Genomic DNA, 19,832 nt, shown 5'->3' with positions numbered 1-19,832 from the left:
GGGATAGATACGGCTATCTTGTGCTGCTGATGGTTTGCGCCCTTGGCGTTCGTGAGGTATCAACTGCAGTTAGATGCACGATACAATCTAATGCTGCATAGCAAAACCTCTCTGGTTGTGAATACAAGAAGCATCAGAGCTCGTGCTCAATTTCTGTGCTTTGTATGTACTTTGTATGTATGGGATTCGTATTCGTTGGATATAGTGTGCTATGTCCATGTCCAAAAAATTCATGCAAATGTCTTATTATAAATCCAAGAAAAAAAAAGGCGAGAGTGAACTCAACCATCCTTCAATGGTAAAGTATCCTCGCCCTCTCGCACGAAAACACAATTCAATTCCGAACCAGGGCTAAGCGTAACCTCAAACTTCAGCACTGGGTCCTCAACCCGCTCCTTCCCATTGGCCGGCATGGCATGGATCCTCTCAAAGGCCTGCAGGATACGCACAACGGTGTAACCCATCTCGATGGTAGCAAACTGCTGACCGAGGCAGATCCTCGGGCCCCCATTGAAGGGGATATACTGCCAGGGTTTGGGCTGCCACCCAGACAGCCACCGGTCAGGTAACCATTTCTCTGGATCGAAGTAGTTAGGCGAGCCCGGGGGGTCGTAGTTTTCTGCGCTTCGCTGCATGATCATCGTCGAGTAGATGACGCGTGTGTTGGCGCGGACACCGACTGGCGAGAGGCCGTCGGGCCCGCCGCCGCGCGGCAAAGTCGTGTCACGGAGGGAATAGCGGACATTGAAGGGAACGGGTGGGTAGAGGCGCATGGTCTCGTTGAGGACGGCGTTCAGGTACTTCATCTCCTTGAGGTCGTTGTAGCTGGATTTCTGGGCCGAGGGGCCGAGACCCAGTCGGGCACTGATCTCCTCGCGCAGTTTGGCGACGACATCAGGGTTGCGGGCTAGTTCAAAGATACAGAAGGTCAGGACAGCGGCTGTGGTGTCGCGGCCCGCTAGGAGAACGGCGACGATCTGGTCACGGAGGACGCGCGGGTCGCGAGTGAAGCGGGCTAGGGCGTCCAGGAAGGTTTCTCTCTTGGAGATCTTCTGGTCGAGTTCCGAAGGTGTCAGAGAGAGGGCTCGTTTGATGTATGGTTGGAAGAAGTCATCCATCACTTTGAGTTCCCGGCGGAATTTCCTCTTCGCCACGATGAAGCTGAACATGCTAATTCCATCACTTGTGTTAAGTCACCACACTTCACTCGTTCGCGAAGGACAAAAAAGCTTACCCTAAACGAAAGATCTCGGATTGGCGATGCTTCACATATCCAAAGGCCTCTGCAAATCTAGTCTCCGGATTGTGCAGACTGTTGGTGCCTTGGCCGAGGAGATAATCTGTGGCTGCGTCCAGGGTGAAGCGGAAAAACAGAGAACCGACATCGACGGCCTTGCTCCCACTGGGCGAGTTGCTCCCTTCCAACAGAGGAATCAAGTTTTGGACGTGTTTCTCAAAGATTTCAGTGTCAACGATGCGATCCCGGACAAACATAGGTCGGATGAGATGGCGTGAACGGGACCAGAGCTCACCATCCGTGGCGAAGATACTGTCACCTAGAAAGTCTTTCCATTGTTCATGGAATTCCTCACCTTTCCCATAATCGGCAAATTGTCCAGTAAGGATAGCTTTGATGTTCTCAGGGTCTTTGGTCAGAATGACTCGACGCGTGATACCTCCATTAAGCTCGGCGGTTTTGACGCAGTCAAGCTGGGTTGCTCCTTTCGCGTTCAGAATCGCTTGATGCAGAAATACATGGTCTGTACCGTCCTCGTTGGCCTTGGACGCTTCGTAAAGGAAATCAATTGCTGTTCCCAACTGTCAGCCATGCTCGCGTCACCCGGTAAGCTTCTTGACTGTTGGTGACGACCTACCCCATGGGAGGTAGAAACGGATTCTTGGGGCCCTGTAACCCAGCTTCGAAATTTCCATCGACACCTGTGCCTTACGAATTAAGCAAGCAAAGAACAAAGCCCCCAAGACATAGAGGGCTGCCCACCCCGAATGTATCTGAGCAAGGAGTTCCTCGATCATCTTGCAAGTCACTGAGTCGCAGGCTCTCAAATATCGCATATGACAATCACACAAGTCATCCATTGATGAAAACAGGGAACACAGTGCTTATATTGAAGTATGCAACCGTTTCATGCAGACAAGTCAGCCGCTGAGAGAAATAGGGGAGAAAGGCTATATATATGCAACTGAATCATGCACGGAATATTCATACACCAAACTAGATGCACCTGAGCCAGAGGTAGCTTGAGACACAGTCCCTCGGAGATGGACCACCAGTTCACTACCTGTATACAAATCGTAACACGATCTAGAACCAGACAAGCGATGTGATTTTGGGAAAGTAAGCTCATTGGATCTGGAGAGCGCGTTGATTGAAGGCGACCCATATGTGGATAGTTATACCAGACGAATGAGTCAACGACCTGCTAGTCTTTGCTGCCTCCCCACCAGCCCGCAAACGGCCAGTCGAGCCTAAGTTGACGTCTATCCACTTTCAGGTACACCTCAGCATGCTTGCAAAACACCCCCTTGCTTAAGAAATGACTATTGCCTAAGTAGTGTTCAGGCCTTGGTAGCGGTTTTTGAAATGCATGCTAATACTGGTGATCATAACTCGGAATCTCGCTTGTGTGTCACTGCCATAATGGAATCACCCCTAGCTGGACTGCTGGATCATAATGGGCCGCAAGGCATTTTTGAAATGTATAAATCACGCTTCAAATGAGATAGCCTTGGATCCCTTCAGTATGCGCTGGTTGAAAAGATCTCTTGTTGCTTCATCGAGGCATACCGGTCTACCGGATCCTGTGTCGAGAGGCCTGATAGATGATAGTAACGGTCCTGAAAGTCATGGAGATTCGACAAAAAGTTCAATTTTATTTCGAAGACAATGTCTCGACCATATACGAGCCAGAATACCCTGTTGTACCTATGTAGTGGAGCATATAGAGACAGAGGTATGGGAGATAGCAGCCTATAAAGCAGCAAGACAGCAAGGCAACAAGGCACCAAGGAGTAGTTATGTAAGCATGGCTTGTCACATTTCCAAGCCCCTGGGTGCACGTGACAGTGTGGCTGATGAAATCAGCTTGGCGTCTTGCCTCATCACCCAAAAGTCTTGTAGGATATTCCTAAAACAAGTGACTCGTGCTCCTCCCTCGTTGACCCTTCTCTACCTAAAGTTCACGGTTTTGCATAGGCTGCGATTTGTACTTGGTTCATTTTGCTATAGGAGACGCAGATTTTGTTGCGATAGCACCCCCCTTTGAACGGGTGCCGCGGGACCTATTATCGTACGGCCGTCTATCCTTCGCATCGATCGCAATCAACACCATACGCTCGTCACCATGACCACAGAAATTGCGGCTGGTACTCCTCTGGCGGAGGCCTTGAGCAATGCTATCCAGCCTAAACTCGTAGAAATGGGTTGGACCTCCGATGGCGGCGACGATTCAGCTTTGATCGAATACATTATCCTGATGCTTGTCAACGGCAAAAGTCAAGAACAAATTGCTGACGAACTTTCCAATGATTTGCTCGGCCTTGGCAGTGAAGGAGATACACAAGCTTTGGATTTCTCAAGGTGGCTCTTCGAACAGGTCGAAGTCCTCAATCGACAGATCAACGGCGGTGGCGCCCCTGTCGCAAACGAGACGGCACACACTATACCGTCGTCCAACGACCAAACAGCGACTTCGCAAGAGGGTAATGATGGAGGAGATCAGGATGCCACTATGAACATGGCTGATGGTTCGCACATGGATGATTCGATGTGGGTTCCTGCTCTTTAAGGCACATGTCACGGACTTCAGCTAACAATCATGGACTCAGACCCACAGGACCGAAGGCGATGCGTGGCGATCGCCAAGCTGGGAGGGGTCGGATGTTGAACCAGATCAACAGAGCTTTAGATCGCAACAGTGACTCAGCTTTACACCGCGTTCGCGGCCAACATGGCCGGATCAATTCCCATGGTCGGGACCACACCAGAGGACGGCCTCATCAGAACGGCGGGGGTAGGCGTCAAATGAATAACGGACTGCCCATGGGTGCCTCCCAATCAATGATGAACATGAGCCCACAAGATCAAATGCACCTGATGTCGCTGCTAGAGGAGCAAGCTCGGATGATGGCGCAGCTCATGCCGGGATTTGTCTCACCTGCGATCAATCCGGCCTTTCAGCCAAACAACCAACAGCAACAAGGGCGCTCCTTGTTCGAGCGTGTTGAACGTAAGGGACGTCCGCATGGTAACTTCACTAACCGTGCCCAGCACCATGGCGTCTCCGCAAAATCACCCACCGACGGCGACATGGATACCAAGCCTGATGGCGCACAGGATGAGAGCAATACCGACAGTGTCTGCCGCTTTAATCTTCGCTGTACCAGAAAAGACTGCCCCTTTGCGCACCAGTCACCGGCTGCGCCGGAAGGCACTCCTGTGGACGTGGCCGATATATGCCCATACGGCGCCGCGTGCAAAAACCGGAAATGTACAGGGCGCCATCCTTCTCCCGCTGTCAAGTCCGCACACCAGGCCGAGGAGCTCTGCAAGTTCTTCCCCCATTGTACCAACCCTCACTGCTCCTTCAAACACCCCTCGATGCCTTTGTGCCGCAACGGTGCCGACTGCACTGTGGAAGGGTGCAAATTCACCCATCTTCAAACACCTTGTAAATTCAACCCATGCCTCAACCCAAACTGTCCTTACAAGCATGCGGAAGGCCAGAAAGGTGCCTTTCCGGACAAAGTTTGGACTGCGGATCAGAACAAGCCCCGCGTCAGCGAGAGGAAATTTGTCTCAGATGAAAATGCTGCTGAAGAGCTGATCAAGCCGGGTGCTGCAAGCGGAGATGGTAATCAGAACCAGGAAATTATAACGTGATACCCCCGCGAACGCTACGATATCTTCTAATCTCGAACGGTCATACACCGGGCCTCGCATGAATCTTTACCTTTACTTCAAAACATGTTGTCCGAGCTTGATTCTCTTGTATTCTTTCTCATTTGTGGACGATGGCTGGCTGGAAGGGCGTTTGTTGATTTCTCACCAATTCATCCATGGGAGCAGTGTAATGACAGAACATCATCATGTTGGTTGTCTTGTAAATAAGGTAGACTCTGGTTAGGTAGTCATGAACGGTTTCGAAATGTGTCACACGTAAATTCTCGTCTATCAATGAGCAACTGTAGCCATCAGCTCTCTCAGAAATGTTCAACTAGATTGATCAAGATCGGTTGTACTGAGGATTACCATACTTACTGGTAATTTACCGTCGGGGATCGGAAGTTGGACATATCCTCTTGCATGATCGTGCCTCGCTCAGTCATGTTGTCTCTTCATCCTCTCTTCGATAGTCTTTTCTATACACCATCACTGAGATGCGACTGCCATGTGCCCCTAGCCTTGCACTGAGGGCAGCGCGGACGCCATTGGCGTTCGCCCGCAATGGCCAGAAGCACTCACTGCATACCGGCACCTACAACGCCGCTGTTATAGGAGGTGGCATCACAGGTCTTGCGACGGCCTTCCGCTTGTCGCAGGACCCAAAATGCACCCATATCACCCTGTACGAGAAACAACAGCGAGTCGGGGGCTGGATGATGTCGGAAACCATTCCTCTCGGCGACGATGATGGGAAAGTTGTATTCGAATATGGGCCAAGGACCCTGCGGGCTGCGGCTCCCACTTGTCTCCCACTTCTTGACTTGGTACGGGACATGCATACTCCTCTGGTAGTATCTGGATAATTAACCCCTTGTTGATTTTATCTTACAGCTGGTCGAGCTCGAATTACTCGAGGATGTGTTGATCACGACCAAGTCGTCCCCCGCAGCCCAAAATCGCTACATCTACTACCCCGATCACCTTGTTCGCATGCCTGGTCGCGATCCCGGCCGTAGCCTGTTCTCAGAGCTTTACTCGAACTTTCGGACATTGCTTACGGAACCCGTCTTTGACAAACTCGTGCGAAGTGTTGTGACGGAGCCAGCGAGGTTGCCCCCGGGGCCCAAGTCAGTTGACTCCGACGAGTCTGTGAGGGACTTTATTTCTCGGCGACTTGCCCCCGAGATCGCAGATAACATAGTCTCGGCCGTGTATCATGGTATCTACGCCGGCGACATTGACCGCCTGAGTGCGCAGACCCTGCTGGGAACCTACCGGGACCTTGAGCATGATGACCGCCGCGTAATTGGGGGCCTTGTACATGCAGCCACCTCAGATATCACGTACAATCTGATGGATGATTGGCTGGCGCTGCATTCGCTGGCTGCGACAAAGCAGAAGAGCTATTGGAGTAGTCTGAAGACGCTGGTCAGAGACGCCAGTGTTATCACCTTCAAAAACGGCGTGCAGCAGCTTACTGATGCCTTGGCTGCGGCATTGCGCAAATCCAGGAAAGTGGACTTGCTGACTGGTACAGAGGTGATGGCTATCAGTACAAATCCTGCCAATTCCGATCTGACCGTAAGTGTAACTTTTCTGAGGGAGAGGTGACTAAAGTTCGTCGCTGATATGCTTGTCACAGATCCACTTCGGAGAGGGGAAGTCGAATACCCATAACCGCGTAATTGCAACGAACCCGCCGCCCAACCTGGCACAGCAGTTGGCCAAGCCTACAAGGTCGGGACAGAGGCTGCCTCAAAACTCGATTCGCCAACTGCAAGAACACAACTACGCCGTGACTGTGATGGTTGTCAACATCCTGTATGAGAATCCCAATCTCCTCCCCGTCAAGGGATTCGGCTACTTGATCCCACAGTCTGTTCCGTTCGAACACAATCCCGAGATGGCTCTAGGGGTGATCTTCGGTTCCGAGTCTAGTGTAGGTCAGGACACTGTGCCCTGCACCAAGCTCACCGTCATGCTGGGCGGGCACTATTGGGATGGCTGGAAGACATCAGACTACCCAGACCCGGATACCGCCATTGGGATGTGCCAAACCCTGCTCCATAGACATCTTGGCATCACCGAGAAGCCTCTTCAGGCTGCTGTCAAACTGCAACGTCAAGCTATTCCCCAGTACACGGTCGGCCATCTCTCGCGCATGCGGGACCTTTCACAAACAGTGCGCCAGGATTTCAATAACCGGCTGACTCTGGCTGGAAATTGGTACAATGGCGTCGGGGTGACGGATTGCGTTCAGCAGGCGTACATGGCTGCCTCGTACGGCGTTGGTGCACTTAAGCTCGATGCACCGAGCGTTAATGTTCCCTGGATTAGGTACAACTGGCAGGGATGGGAATTAGAGGGGGGTATACCAACCTCTCCTGTGCGAATAACAGAGACTTACAGGTCGGAACGCAATTATTTCTTCTAATTAGCGACGGGCACCCTTGCCCTTGCACAGCTGTACAATATGCGCTATCATGCAATAGAAAGAATAATGGAATGACCATTTAATGCACTAAAATCGCTCCTAGCCTGTAATTTGATGACTACCGGGCACTTGAACACAATGGTACGGATGAGTGGGTGATCTGCGGACGAGTCAATCTGAGATAAATTGCTCTTCATCTTTGACCATACCGGCCCAGCGTACTGCGAGTTCATTCAATTGAGACTGGCTCGGACGAGGACGTGTTGTCTTCTGCCCATAATCCCTCCTCGAACGGGCGATGGACAAGGTGCCTTGGAGACGAGCCTGTCGTTGCTGCCGGAGATAAGGCACCTGTAGTCACGGCCATATACATATGTTCGGCAGGCATTTGTGATAGCGTATTGAGAGAGGACTGTGCAGCGATTCGAAAGTTAAGATGTCGAATACCGCTGAAAGACCCGAACAGTAGTGGGCAGTCCGTTCTGTGGTTCAGAAGCATGTAGCTCACAATTTCGTTCAGGCACCCTCCTTCTCCTTCTCCTTCTCCTTCTCTTTCTCTTTCTCTTCAGAAGAGTCCTTCTTGTCGCCATTAGCATCAAAACCCAGTGCATCAAGCTGCCGAATCAACTCCTGGATCTTGATCACTTTCTCCAATTGCTCCGGCAGCAGCGCCTCGCCCTGGTTCTTCTTGTCCCGCAGATCGCGCGCCTGTCTGAGCTTCTTCTTCAGGTTCCGTGCTTTCTTCTCCTTCTCCGCCTCAGGATCGACTTTGGGCTGCGCTTCAGCGGTCGAAACTTTCTTCTCAGCAGCGGAGGCACCGGAACGCCAGTTCTCCAAATCCCGCACACTCTGTCCATTGGCCTGTGTCGATGTCAATGTCGGCTCAGACTCCTGCGCAGCCTTGGCCCTTTTCTTCGCCTCTCGTCGCTTCGCGTTCTTGTTGCTGGCTGCTGTGTTTGCTTTGTTCTCACTCGCTTCGCTCAATCCCTCAGCGCCTGGAACCCCGCCAGAACCCCGATTACGCCAAGCCGCTGCGGCACGGTTCTTGTACAGCTCTACATCTTCTGGTGGGCGGTAACCAGGTCGAACTTTGATCTCGCGACGCTTGGAACCGTCTGGGCGGACTGAAGAGGGGATGTAGCGTTCCCCAGTTAGGGCGTCAGTGGTGATGCCGGAATTTGTGGACGCCATTTAGGCTAAATCTAGCAGAATTGTAGTAATCGCTAGCAATTCGATGGCTGAGATAATTTTGCTTAGTAGTGACTGTGAGATTAGAAGGAAGACTGCCAACTGAAATGCTAGTATTGACTGTTGGGCGAGAAAATGCTCAAGGCGGACACCCGGAGGCTCTGCGTGAGACTGGTTCCGGTCGACCAATCAACGACCCGGTGATTCCCGCTGCTGCTTTTCGCGCCGGCTCGAAACTTCAATTCAACCTCTCCGTTTGGCAGTACCTCGCTCGTCTGCAACTGGCTTTGCTTGTCTTTCTGTTCCCTCGCCTTCCTCCCATTTAAGTCATCTAAATTCACAATGGCCGGTGCTGTAAGTACTGCTAAAGTTGAATCGTGAATGGTGAATGTGCAATTGGCTAACTCCGGTCCCTCCATCCCAGATCGCTTCCGCTATCTACCAGCATGTCTCCCTGCCTATACCTGACACTTGATGACGACTTTCGAGCATCGCTAACTTAGCCTATTTTTTGCGATTGACAGGGGCCTGATCCGCAGAAACGCGGTATACCTGACCACCATCTTCGCCGGTGCCTTCGCTTTCGAGTTGTACGTCTGAAACCCGACTGGACCCGAAGAGACGCAATCGTTGACAATGATATCCGAATAGGGCCTTTGACACTGCTTCCAACAAGATCTGGGATGCCATGAACCGCGGTGTACGTTGCTCTCGTCGATACCTGTCCCTCTGAGAGAGGGGGGAAACGTTTGACTAATGAATATACACCTTACAGCGGCAATGGAAGGACATCAAGCACCGTTACATGAACAAGGAGGAGGAAGAAGAAGACTAGAAATGTGGATGCTCGCTAGAGGAATAGAGATGCAGCACCAATTCCCGTCAGATGCATCCTCGGAGGGATGTTGCCTGACGCCTATGTTATATTACTGCTGAGTACAGAGGGGGAACTGTTGTTATTATTTCCAGCCCGATTGTATGCAATAGAATTTGGAAAAGCTTTAACCAACCCTTCATCATCAATTGGTTTGGTCCTTGTTTTCTAGAAAGTAGAAAGCTGTCTGTCAAGTCCCTTTTCTAGCGGGGAGAATGATGCGCGAGTGGGGAGTCAGTGGCGGCAAAAGACATTCAGCGGTCACCCGCTGTTTGCGTGCTGCGTGCTCTAACGCAATCAACGCTGCGGTTACTCATCAACACACTGGGCTTTGCTTCTTGCCATTGTAGTATCTTTATTGACTTATAGCTTTGATCTAACGGACTTGCAGAGGAAGAGAGTTTGGAATATTGTCATGATCTGAAGCTGTTTTTCTGGTGAGTTGGATCTGTACAGCTGTGCTCAGTCAGGCTTACCAGAGCTCCTTCGCCCCGCCGGGGATCATATCTTCTCTCCTCCAATATTCTAATCCAGCCGCCAACTAACATACAGTTATGTTTTTGTTTTGAGTTTAGGTTTACGCTATCTCCAGATCCTCTTGTTTCATATATCGTCTGCTGTCTGTCTACATTAACGATCTTCACGACGTCAACGCTTTCCTGCCAATTATCTACCCATACGAAGTGGAACATTCGGAATCACCCTCATTTGTCCCGCCGCACAGAGCTCCGTCTCATCAAACCGACTCTACGCAGTACTGACTCCCACTTTTGGGGAGCTGAATGAGAGTTGGATCTGTATTCATACCAAGCTGAATGATGCTCACGGAATGTGAGAGGAAACTTGGTGAAGGCCTCCTTCGGCTTCCCTTCGAACACGGTTGTCGCTATGGACCCGAGGCCGAGCGAGATTTGCTCGAGCTTCTCTTTCGTTCACTAGTAGGCTTCGATGAAGACCGTTTACGTCAGCTCTTCCCGAACGGGTTTCCGGAAGGACCATGGAAGTTAGCCGAAGCGCAAGGTGCTCAGGAAGGAGCAGAGTACACCGAAGCTGCGCGGGGGAAGCGTTGCGGCCATATCTTCCGGGCCGGGGAGGCAACATATCGATGCGTTACCTGTGCTGTCGATGATACGTGCGTCTTGTGTAGTAAATGCTTTGACGCCTCCGACCACTCGGGTCATCAGTACCAGATTTCGCTGTCGTCGGGTAACTGTGGTTGCTGTGACTGCGGCGACGATGAAGCCTGGCGGTATCCTTTGTTCTGCGCGATCCATACCGATCGCGGCGATACCAAGGGCAAGCAGCGCGCTCAGACTTTCCTGCCGCCGGATTGGGCCGAAAATATCAGGCTTACGATCTCCCGAGTGATGGACTATTTTTGCGATGTCATTTCGTGCTCTCCAGAACAGCTGAGATTACCTAAAACAGAGGATGGCATAAGACAGGATGAAGTGGCATCCCGGCTCACCGGCGACTGGTACGGTGGCGGAGATCAGGAGGAGGAAGAACCGGAATGGGCTTGTGCCCTCTGGAATGACGAAAAACATACTATTCGGGACGTAGCTAATCAGGTCGCTCGGGCTTGCCGGGAACGAATCCGCTTTGGTGAGAAAAAAGCCTACGAAACCAATGATATTGGGAGGACCGTGGTCAGACAATCCAAGGACTTGGCCCAACTGCTGAAGGTATCCCAAGTCCTCGAGCAGATCAAGGTTACCACTACAGTGCGATCGGCTCGTGATACATTTCGTGAGCAAATGTGCGGAACTATTGTCGAATGGCTTTCTGATATTGCTGGGTGCACCGTACTGGAGGACGATCAGATTTTGCGGCACGTAATCTGCGAAGAGCTTCTCAGTCCTTGGCGACAAGGCAGTGGTGCCTATAACGCCAGTATTGGATTGAAAGGCATCGATGACCACGCAAGGCAGGATCATTCGCCATACCATACGCTAATGCTGGCTGCGGTTGCCCCTCAAGCTCAAGTGATATTCGCGCCTGAAGCGGACATTGAAGGTGATGAGGAAGATAATGGTAATGGTAATGAAGCAGAGGGCGACGATGACGAGGATCACGCCGATACGCATGAAGATGCGGACGACGAGGACGAGGAGATGGAGATCGACTTGAACAGATTGCGAGAAGAGGTAGAAGAAGATGAAGATATGGTCATGGGCACTATTGATGACAGCGTAACCTTGGAAATGGCGAATATGCTCGAGGACATGCGTCAGAGGCGGATGGCATTGATGGATGAACAGGAACGACGGGAACGGGAGGAATTGCAAGCGCAGCAAGAGCAGTCTCGAGCGCAGGACGCACAACAGGCTCAGCACAACACTCTCCCGGCCGGTGAGGAGCACTGCGCTGACATCTCTACCGTTGCCATTCCTAAAACTCCCTCCGGGGTGGTCAAGCCCCCTCCAGCCAGGGCGCCAGGGTATTGGCTGGCTCGGCCTGCTGGCTTTTCGTTCAGGGAGAACGTACCTGCCTACGAGGACTTTTATCAGCGTACGCGACTGGACTGGATGATTCTCTTCGATCTGAGATTGTGGAAGAAAACGCGCACTGATCTTCGCGATCTTTACATCGGCACCGTAGTCAGTGTTCCGCAGTTTAAACGGATTTTGGGCTTGCGCATGTCAGCCCTCTATACCGCATTGGCGCAATTATACCTCATTGCCGATAGAGAACCAGATCACTCTATTGTGAACCTTTCCTTGCAAATACTGACAACGCCGTCAATAACTGAAGAGATTGTGCGGCGTGGAAACTTTTTGACCAAAGTGATGGCTATCCTGTACACGTTCTTAACCACAAGACAGGTTGGCGAGGCATATGAGGTCAATCCGAACGCAACATTGGCGTTTGACGCAGGCACAGTCACCAACCGCCGCCTTTACCACTTCTTTCTGGATCTGCGTTACCTTTTGCAATCCGAGTATGTACAGCATCACGTTCGTACCGAGGAGCAATATCTTTCGCAATTCCTAGATCTTGTCAAGCTTTCCCAGGGTATTTGTCCGAATATCCGCGCAGTTGGGGAACATGTAGAGTACGAGCCAGACGCCTGGATAAGCGCTTCGATTCTGATGCGAGAAATCAATCGCCTCTGCCGCCAGTTTTGTGAAGCCTTCCGCAATCCTGAAGTCGATGGTGGAAAGAATCTGTTCAGGGCAATCCGAATGGCTACTGTTTCTGCAATTGTTCACTCCGCCGGGTTGGAGCGCCAGCGATTCGAGCAGGCAGAGGTCAAAGAGTACGTCCGTTTCAAGCTGCTGCCGTGCTTTGATTTCGAGGTCGACCAGACTGGTCAAATTCCGCGTCATCGCGTGGTAGACTTTGTCGTCGAAAAGGGGTCCATCAGCTTTCACCATGCACTGCATTACACACTCTCGTGGTTGCTCGAATGTGCGCGTAATGTGAGCGGTGGTCAAATGCGCGATGTTCTCTTAGATGCCGCTCGCATGGCCAACGACAATATCATTCGCGACAGCTCCCTCACACCCGATGACTTCTTGCTTACCATGTTTGACTATCCATTGAGAGTATGCGCGTGGCTGGCACAGATGAAGGCCGGAATGTGGGTTCGCAACGGCCTCAGTCTTCGGCATCAGATGTCTCAGTACCGAGGCGTGTCATCGCGTGACTTTGCATATTACCGCGATATCTTTCTGCTGCAGACCGCCTTAGTGACTTGTGATCCAAGCAGGGTTCTAGCATCCATAGCAGATCGTTTCGGCATGGTAGACTGGATGACCAGAAACTATACTCCACGCGCTGGATACGAGGATGCGCAGATCATTGATGTGGCCGAGGAGTTTGTTCACTTGTTGATCATCCTTCTGACTGACCGAAATTCACTCGAGGCCATCGACGATAACGAAACTGTGACTCGTGACAATATCCGAAGAGACATTGCCCATGTCTTATGCTTCAAGCCTCTTTCGTTCTCCGACCTGTCAACGCGCTTGAGCGATAAGCTACTTGATTCGAGCATGTTTCAGGAGACATTGGAAGAGGTTGCAGTATTCCGTCCGCCTGAAGGGCTGAACGACACTGGCACTTTCGAGCTCAAGCCGAAATATATTGATCTCATTGACCCTTATAGCGCTCATTATACCAAAAATCAACGAGATGAGGCAGAAAGCATCTACAGGGAATGGGTAGCTAAAAAGACGGGAAAGAAAGCGTCAGATATCGTTTTTGAGCCCCATCTGCGACCTATCACTTCCGGCGCTTTCTCTGATCTTTCCCACTTCACGAAGACTCCACTGTTCGCTCAGCTTATCCATCATTGCCTTGATTATGTCATGTCGTCAAAGGATTGTTCACCGAACATCCCATCTACCCGCGTCGAAACCTTCCTTCAAGTGGTATTACATCTCATCCTGGCCGCCACTCTTGAGGACAATAGTCAGGAAGACGAGATGGCGGATGAGGCGAGGGAATCATTCATTTCCAATGCATTGTCCAGAGCCAGAGGGACTCAGGCGGGCAATCTGACCATCATCGGCTTGCTAGAGAAAATATCCGTCATGCCCGAATTCTCCGCCTGCGGGCCGAAGATCCGTCACATTCTCAAGCGTCTATGGCAGAAGCGCCCCCGGGCGTACGCTTCTGCTACGGCGTCCTTGACGTTCCCATTCGACAGAGTGGACACGAATTCTCCTGCCATTGACGTCGATAGTGAAAAGGAGTTGAAGAAGAAACAAGCACTTGAGCGACAGGCAAGGGTGATGGCTCAATTTCAACAACAGCAGCAGAATTTCCTAAATAGTCAAGGCGCCATTGACTGGGGAGAGGAGGATTTCAGCGATCTTGAGTCGGAGCCCGAGGCCGCTCCCGAGGCCAAGCTCTGGAAGTACCCCAGTGGAACCTGTATTCTCTGTCAAGAAGAAACGAATGATTCGAGACTATACGGCACATTTGCCCTGGTTCAGGACAGCAATATTCTGCGACAGACTGACGTTCAGGATCCCGACTGGATCAGAGAAGTGCTCAAGACACCGTTAAGTCTTGACAAGTCTGCTGAGGACATTCGGCCATTTGGCGTAGCAGGTGAGAACCAGATCACCGTGAAACGATTGGACTCTACTGGCGGTGAGGTCATCAGTGAGAAGATCGGTCTTAGCAAAGGGTTCGATGCGAAGAACACGGTTCGTGGGCCTGTGACGACTGGCTGTGGGCACATCATGCACTTTTCATGTTTCGAAGTCTATTATGCAGCCACCCAGCGTCGTCATACTCACCAAATCGCGCGAAACCATCCTGAGCGCTTGTTCCTTAAGGAATTCGTCTGTCCACTTTGCAAGGCCCTCGGGAACGCGTTTCTTCCGATCGTTTGGAAAGGCAAGGAGGAGTCATATCCCGGCCCTCTTAGCACCACCGTTCCATTTAACAGCTTTCTAAGCACGGAACTCAGAACTGCGCTGTCTCAGCCGCAGAATCATGCTATCCTTGTAGGGGAGGACTCGTTGCAACTGCAGTTATATCAGGATATGTTCCTTGACTACCTTCAAAGGGCGTTTGTTCCTCCCGTTGCCAATCGGATTGAGCAATTGGTGTCCGGTTCTCCGCCACCGACGACTGAGCACCCCCCTCAAGTAAGAATGCCGATGCCAGGTTTGTTCCCATCCCACGAAGACGCCAGCGCATCCAGCCCACTACAACCGGTCTCGTCGACTCCGGATGAAAGCCCCATGTTTGAGCTTTTGCAAATCTACAAGCGTCTAAAGAAGACTCTCCGAACGAACCATATCCATTCGACTTTCAATCACCCCCCTGAAACTATCCACAACGTTAACGACGATCTCGTTCACACGGACTCTTTGTTCTCAAGCTTCGGTTACAGCATCGCCGCTGTCGAAATCGCCCAGCGCGGTGTCGAATCGGAAGCAGGGTCAACTCTGCTCGATAAGATTCCCCAGTTGACCCTCACGCATCTCCGGGTGCTGGCCGAAACTGCCTTATCATATGCTGCAGTCGGGTGTTTGTACAAGAGCGGCGGTAATCACAGCCGTGCTGCCGATGAATTTCAGGAAATACATCGTCAGAAGATTTGCCAGTTATTTGTTGGCTATCCTTTTTTGGTCGGCACAGCACTGCTCGATGGAGCGCGTGATATTGAGCCCATGCTGGCCAAGGATACATTTGTCTTCCTGGCAGAATGCTCCCTGTCTCTGTTGCCCGTGCTGAAGATTGATGTACACCACCTCGTCCAGCTGTGCTATGTGGCCGAGATCGTCAAAGTGGCCATGACCTACATCTTGCATCCTCAAGGACTGAAGAAGGAACTTGCCGAACACGGAGACGCGCATTATCTCTTGGACGTTGAGCTATCGGATGAGCGGTATGAGTATACTCGCCATTTCTTCAACGCCATCGTCGGTGAGTTGAGGGAGAACTCGTTCCGTCATGATGAAGGATCCTCGTTTGCTGCAGACAGTGGCTACGTTAAGGATGGCGAGGATTCAGCAACACCAGGTATAATCATCGCGCTGAGGCGGCTAGTATCGAGCTACGCCCTAGCCTTCCTCCGAAAGGTTGTCATCCTGCTTCACGTGCAGCATGGCGTCGAGTTCCTGACCGCTGGATTCAACGATATGGGAGCTTCAGAGCTAGACCGCCTGACAAAACTGCTGCAACTTCCCTCTCTCGACGACATATTCTCGTCTGTCAACCCTGCGAAGAAAGCCAACGAGCTTGATGCCGTGGTTGCCGGCTGGATCTCTCACTGGAACAGTTCTCGCGTGGGCACCCGCATTACGGACCACCAATTGTGGCCAAGTCTTCCTCATCCGGCTATCTTCGAGCTGATCGGGCTCCCGAAATACTACGACATCTTGATCGAAGAAGTCAACCGGAGACGGTGTCCGAAGACGAAGAAGGAATTGACAGACCCCAGTATTTGCCTTTTCTGTGGAGATATCTTCTGCTCGCAAGCTGTGTGCTGCTCGGTGGACAATAGAATAGGCGGCTGTAACCAGCATCTGCAGAAGTAAGTGATCAAATATCCCCTTCGTGTCCCTCTTTTGAGAAGTGCTGACTCCGCACACCACTAGATGTGGCAAAAACGTGGGCCTCTTCATCAACATACGCAAATGCGCGATCCTCTACCTCCATAACAAGAACGGCTCCTGGCACTTTGCTCCATACCTTGACCGCCATGGCGAGGTTGATCCCGGGCTCCGACGAAATCGGCAACTGATTCTGAATCAAAAACGATACGATCGCCTCCTCCGTGATGTGTGGCTGAATCACAACATTCCTGCCACGATCAGTCGCAAGCTGGAGGCAGACATCAATAACGGGGGATGGGAAACCCTTTGAAGGTTTTCCCGCGGGTGAAATAGCGGTAGGTATACTCTAATCTTCTCATACCTTTTACAGCTTCCTTTGTGGAATTAGTGTTACATAGCCTTGAACTCGCTGAATAAAAGCTTTACGACTTTCGCTAGGTTTCCTGCGCCATGATACAGTTGGCAATAATATTCAAATGCAAATACGCTGTCCAGAATTACCTTTCAACGCCCGCTTTTGTAGGAATGCTTCCCTTCTCTCTTCTGTGAAGAGGCTTGGTGGGCTTGCCCCATAAGCACAGATGTAGAACTAGCTTCAAATGCCGCCAAGAACCCTGACGTACCCGTGCGGAGTGCAAAGCCACAGCTCCGCCGCTTTTTTCCACTCCGCCCAACGATTATCGCGGTCGGGCGTCGGACGCGATACAGAGGAAATGAACGAGGAAGCAATCTGAAGAACCAAAGTCCTTATTCTTCCGGCAAGTATAATAGGTTTCGGCGTGCACATCACACTATTGATGTAGACATTCTACCTCTACGGCCGTCTCTACCTCTACATCTATCATTCATCTCCTTCACCTCCGCCACCATGAACAACCAGCAATTCCGACGACTGGTACTAGACACACCCTCTGCCAGCACTAGGGCCAACAAGACAAGTCCCGGCAATGAAACATCTCCAAAGCAAGGTACAGGCCTGGCCGGTGCAACGCCGCGCGCTCTCGCCCTCGGATCAAGAATGCGCTCCAGCATCCCAATGACACCGTATGTAACTCCCTCATGTCCACTGAATCCCCATACGAGAGAAGAATACAGCGAATGAATCTCAAGCTAACTGGGTTTTGTTTCTATGATTAGGCGCTCAGTAACGAAAGTCGATTTCGCCCGGCAATTGGCCGAACAACGCCGCGAGTCCCAGCAGCCACCCACGAAACGGTTCAAGTCGGCCGCCGCTCCCAAAGGCACGAAACTGCCTACCGGGTATCAGGATCGAGCTGCGCTGCTGCGGCAAGAACAAGATGAAAGTCGCTCAGATATCGAGAAGCGCGTTCAGGCGCTGGAGGAGATGGTTACGCTCGGGCAGATCGACCAGGCGACGTTTGACAAGATACGGTCTGAGCTTGGGGTGGGCGGTGACCTTAAGAGCACGCACATGGTAAAAGGTTTAGACTGGGAGCTTCTGAGACGTGTCAAGGCAGGGGAGGATGTAACGAAAGCGTCCGAGGAAGGGCCGGATTCGGCCGGACCACAGAATATTGAAGGGCTTGATCAGGCTGAGGATATGGATGAGGAATTCGACCGTGTTTTAGAGGAGAAGGAGCAGACAGTGCTACCGTCTGCACCGAAGGAAAAGAAGGAGAAGAAAGGCACCATGGCACCGCCGCCACTGCCTGCGAAGAAAACGCGGGATGAAATACTACGAGAGTTAAAAGCTAGCCGTGCGGCAGCGGCAGCTGCTACTACTACGTCGCATTCTCCTGAGCCAGTGTTGGGTGGCAAATTCAAGAGAATCGGTGAATCCAAGGTTGAAAAAAAAAGGTTCATTGAGCAAGATGAGAACGGGAGAAGGAAGGAGGTGCTTGTGATTACGGATGCAGAGGGCAAGACCAAGAGAAAAGTGAGATGGCTTGACAAGCCTGGTGAGGGCAATGGCTTGCTCGTACCTGAAAAAGACACGAAACCACTGGGTATGGAGGTTCCGGCCGAAATTGCTGCTAAGGTGGCAGCCCCTCCTACGGATCAGGATGACGATATCTTTGAGGGAGTAGGAGCCGATTACAATCCGTTAGGGGACGAGGATGAGGATGATAGTTCTTCGGATCAGGACGAAGGACAGACTCAAACTACAGAAAATACAGTCATTAGCACAAAAGAAGAGGAACCCGCTGTCAAGCCGCACAAACCTCGCAATTACTTCTCGACCTCCGCAAAAGATGAATCCCCAGAGTCTGACCGTCGTGCTAACCCCCTAACCACGGATCCAACTTTGCTGGCAGCGTTGAAGCGGGCTGCTGCCTTGCGGCAGTCGTCACCCTCTGCGGGGGCGGTTGCTGGGGAAGGAGAGGAAGATGTGGATAACGAGACTCTCTTACGTCGAAAGAAGTTTCTCGAGGAAGCTCGACGCCGCGAAGAACTGGACGCTGCAGATTTGGACTTTGGATTTGGAGGGAGTCGCATTGAAGACGAGGAAGATGACGAGGCGATTGTGTTTGAAAATGAAGGGGGCAAGAAGAGGAAGAGGGGTCCTAAGAAGAAGAAAGGCGACAAGAATAGTGCAGCCGATGTGTTACGTGTTCTGGAAGGGAGGAAGAAAGACTGATTCTGTTGTACCAGTAGCATTCACATATGGATGATACCATGGCTATCCTTTCGGATTTGACTCATTTCCACCACTTATGTGTTTTTATTATAGGCATGTCAACAAGCGTTGTTTAGGATTCCCCTCACTGGGCCCCAGAAGACCTTATCTTCCCATGTTTTTCCACTTTGTTGTTGCCGTCCTCGAGTATGGGATTTGACTGAGCACCGAGTACCTGAGTACCAACACATTCACCTTGCTGGGTCTCTGCCTGTCACTTTTCTTTCACTCATCGTCTCTGTGTACCTCAATTACCTCAGCCTTCGTTAAAGGTCCTGTGAATGTCTGCTGCCGCGAAGATCTTCTTACTTGTTTTCTCTCTAGTATAAATTCCCCTCAGCCCCCTTATGTTCCTCCTTCTTTCCTCCAACTCTTCACCTCACTCTGAGTTACTTTACCTTGTAGATGAGCAACTTAGAACTATTCCTTCATTTTATCTCTTAGCTCACTACCTATTCCTTTTCTTTGTCCATCTCTTCCTCTTTCTTTTTCATTTCTCCTGTTCCCATTTGGACTCACTTGAGAGTTGATCAGTTGGGCTCAAAGTTAGAGCTGCTTGATTGCATTCATAAGCTTCATTTATAAGAACCTGAGCTTTTTTCTTCTTGATAATCTAGGGATTGAGGTGGCATGAGTTCACCGAGTTATCCGTTCGAGGCTGCTCCTTCTTTCAGTTCTGACCGTCATAACGTGCCTTAACTGAGAGCCCATCGGGCCCCGTGGAACCTGCTGACCAGTCTTAACTTTAAGCTTGTCACACTTCACAGCTCAGT

The 19,832-nt window shown here is 51.3% G+C and overlaps 6 protein-coding genes across 6 annotated transcripts; 4 read left to right on the top strand and 2 right to left on the bottom strand.

The window, feature by feature from the left end:
* Nucleotides 1–133: 133 nt before the first annotated feature.
* On the bottom strand, nucleotides 134–2,097 carry AFUA_6G08460 (cytochrome P450; the record flags this gene model as incomplete). The annotated part of the gene is made up of 3 exons (XM_077805030.1): nucleotides 134–1,170; nucleotides 1,235–1,808; nucleotides 1,875–2,097. The coding sequence occupies 3 exons, from the start codon at nucleotides 2,095–2,097 to the stop codon at nucleotides 282–284; spliced, it is 1,686 nt and encodes a 561-aa protein (XP_077661163.1). The 3' UTR covers nucleotides 134–281.
* A 356-nt stretch (nucleotides 2,098–2,453) lies between these two features.
* Nucleotides 2,454–5,181, top strand: AFUA_6G08450 (mRNA-binding protein NAB2). The gene is made up of 2 exons (XM_745641.2): nucleotides 2,454–3,787; nucleotides 3,847–5,181. Exons 1-2 carry the CDS (start codon nucleotides 3,363–3,365, stop codon nucleotides 4,898–4,900), a joined length of 1,479 nt encoding a protein of 492 aa, XP_750734.1. The 5' UTR covers nucleotides 2,454–3,362; the 3' UTR covers nucleotides 4,901–5,181.
* A 111-nt stretch (nucleotides 5,182–5,292) lies between these two features.
* Nucleotides 5,293–7,337, top strand: hem14 (oxygen-dependent protoporphyrinogen oxidase; the record flags this gene model as incomplete). The annotated part of the gene is made up of 3 exons (XM_745640.2): nucleotides 5,293–5,727; nucleotides 5,795–6,484; nucleotides 6,546–7,337. The coding sequence occupies exons 1-3, from the start codon at nucleotides 5,398–5,400 to the stop codon at nucleotides 7,335–7,337; spliced, it is 1,812 nt and encodes a 603-aa protein (XP_750733.1). The 5' UTR covers nucleotides 5,293–5,397.
* Nucleotides 7,338–7,853: 516 nt separating this feature from the next.
* On the bottom strand, nucleotides 7,854–8,528 carry AFUA_6G08430 (putative RNA binding protein Pym; the record flags this gene model as incomplete). Its single annotated transcript, XM_745639.1, has 1 exon — nucleotides 7,854–8,528. One exon carries the CDS (start codon nucleotides 8,526–8,528, stop codon nucleotides 7,854–7,856), a length of 675 nt encoding a protein of 224 aa, XP_750732.1.
* Nucleotides 8,529–10,214: 1,686 nt separating this feature from the next.
* On the top strand, nucleotides 10,215–16,731 carry AFUA_6G08420 (putative ubiquitin-protein ligase E3 component (UBR1); the record flags this gene model as incomplete). The annotated part of the gene is made up of 2 exons (XM_745638.1): nucleotides 10,215–16,399; nucleotides 16,464–16,731. The coding sequence occupies 2 exons, from the start codon at nucleotides 10,215–10,217 to the stop codon at nucleotides 16,729–16,731; spliced, it is 6,453 nt and encodes a 2,150-aa protein (XP_750731.1).
* Nucleotides 16,732–17,289: 558 nt separating this feature from the next.
* On the top strand, nucleotides 17,290–19,020 carry AFUA_6G08410 (uncharacterized protein; the record flags this gene model as incomplete). Its single annotated transcript, XM_745637.1, has 2 exons — nucleotides 17,290–17,465; nucleotides 17,559–19,020. 2 exons carry the CDS (start codon nucleotides 17,290–17,292, stop codon nucleotides 19,018–19,020), a joined length of 1,638 nt encoding a protein of 545 aa, XP_750730.1.
* Nucleotides 19,021–19,832: the final 812 nt, after the last annotated feature.

This window comes from Aspergillus fumigatus, chromosome 6, assembly GCF_000002655.1.
Source record: "Aspergillus fumigatus Af293 chromosome 6, whole genome shotgun sequence".
In the NCBI taxonomy this organism is placed as follows: domain Eukaryota; kingdom Fungi; phylum Ascomycota; class Eurotiomycetes; order Eurotiales; family Aspergillaceae; genus Aspergillus; species Aspergillus fumigatus.
The sequence above is the reverse complement of the archived record's forward strand: the minus strand, read 5'-3'. Positions and strand labels throughout refer to the sequence as shown.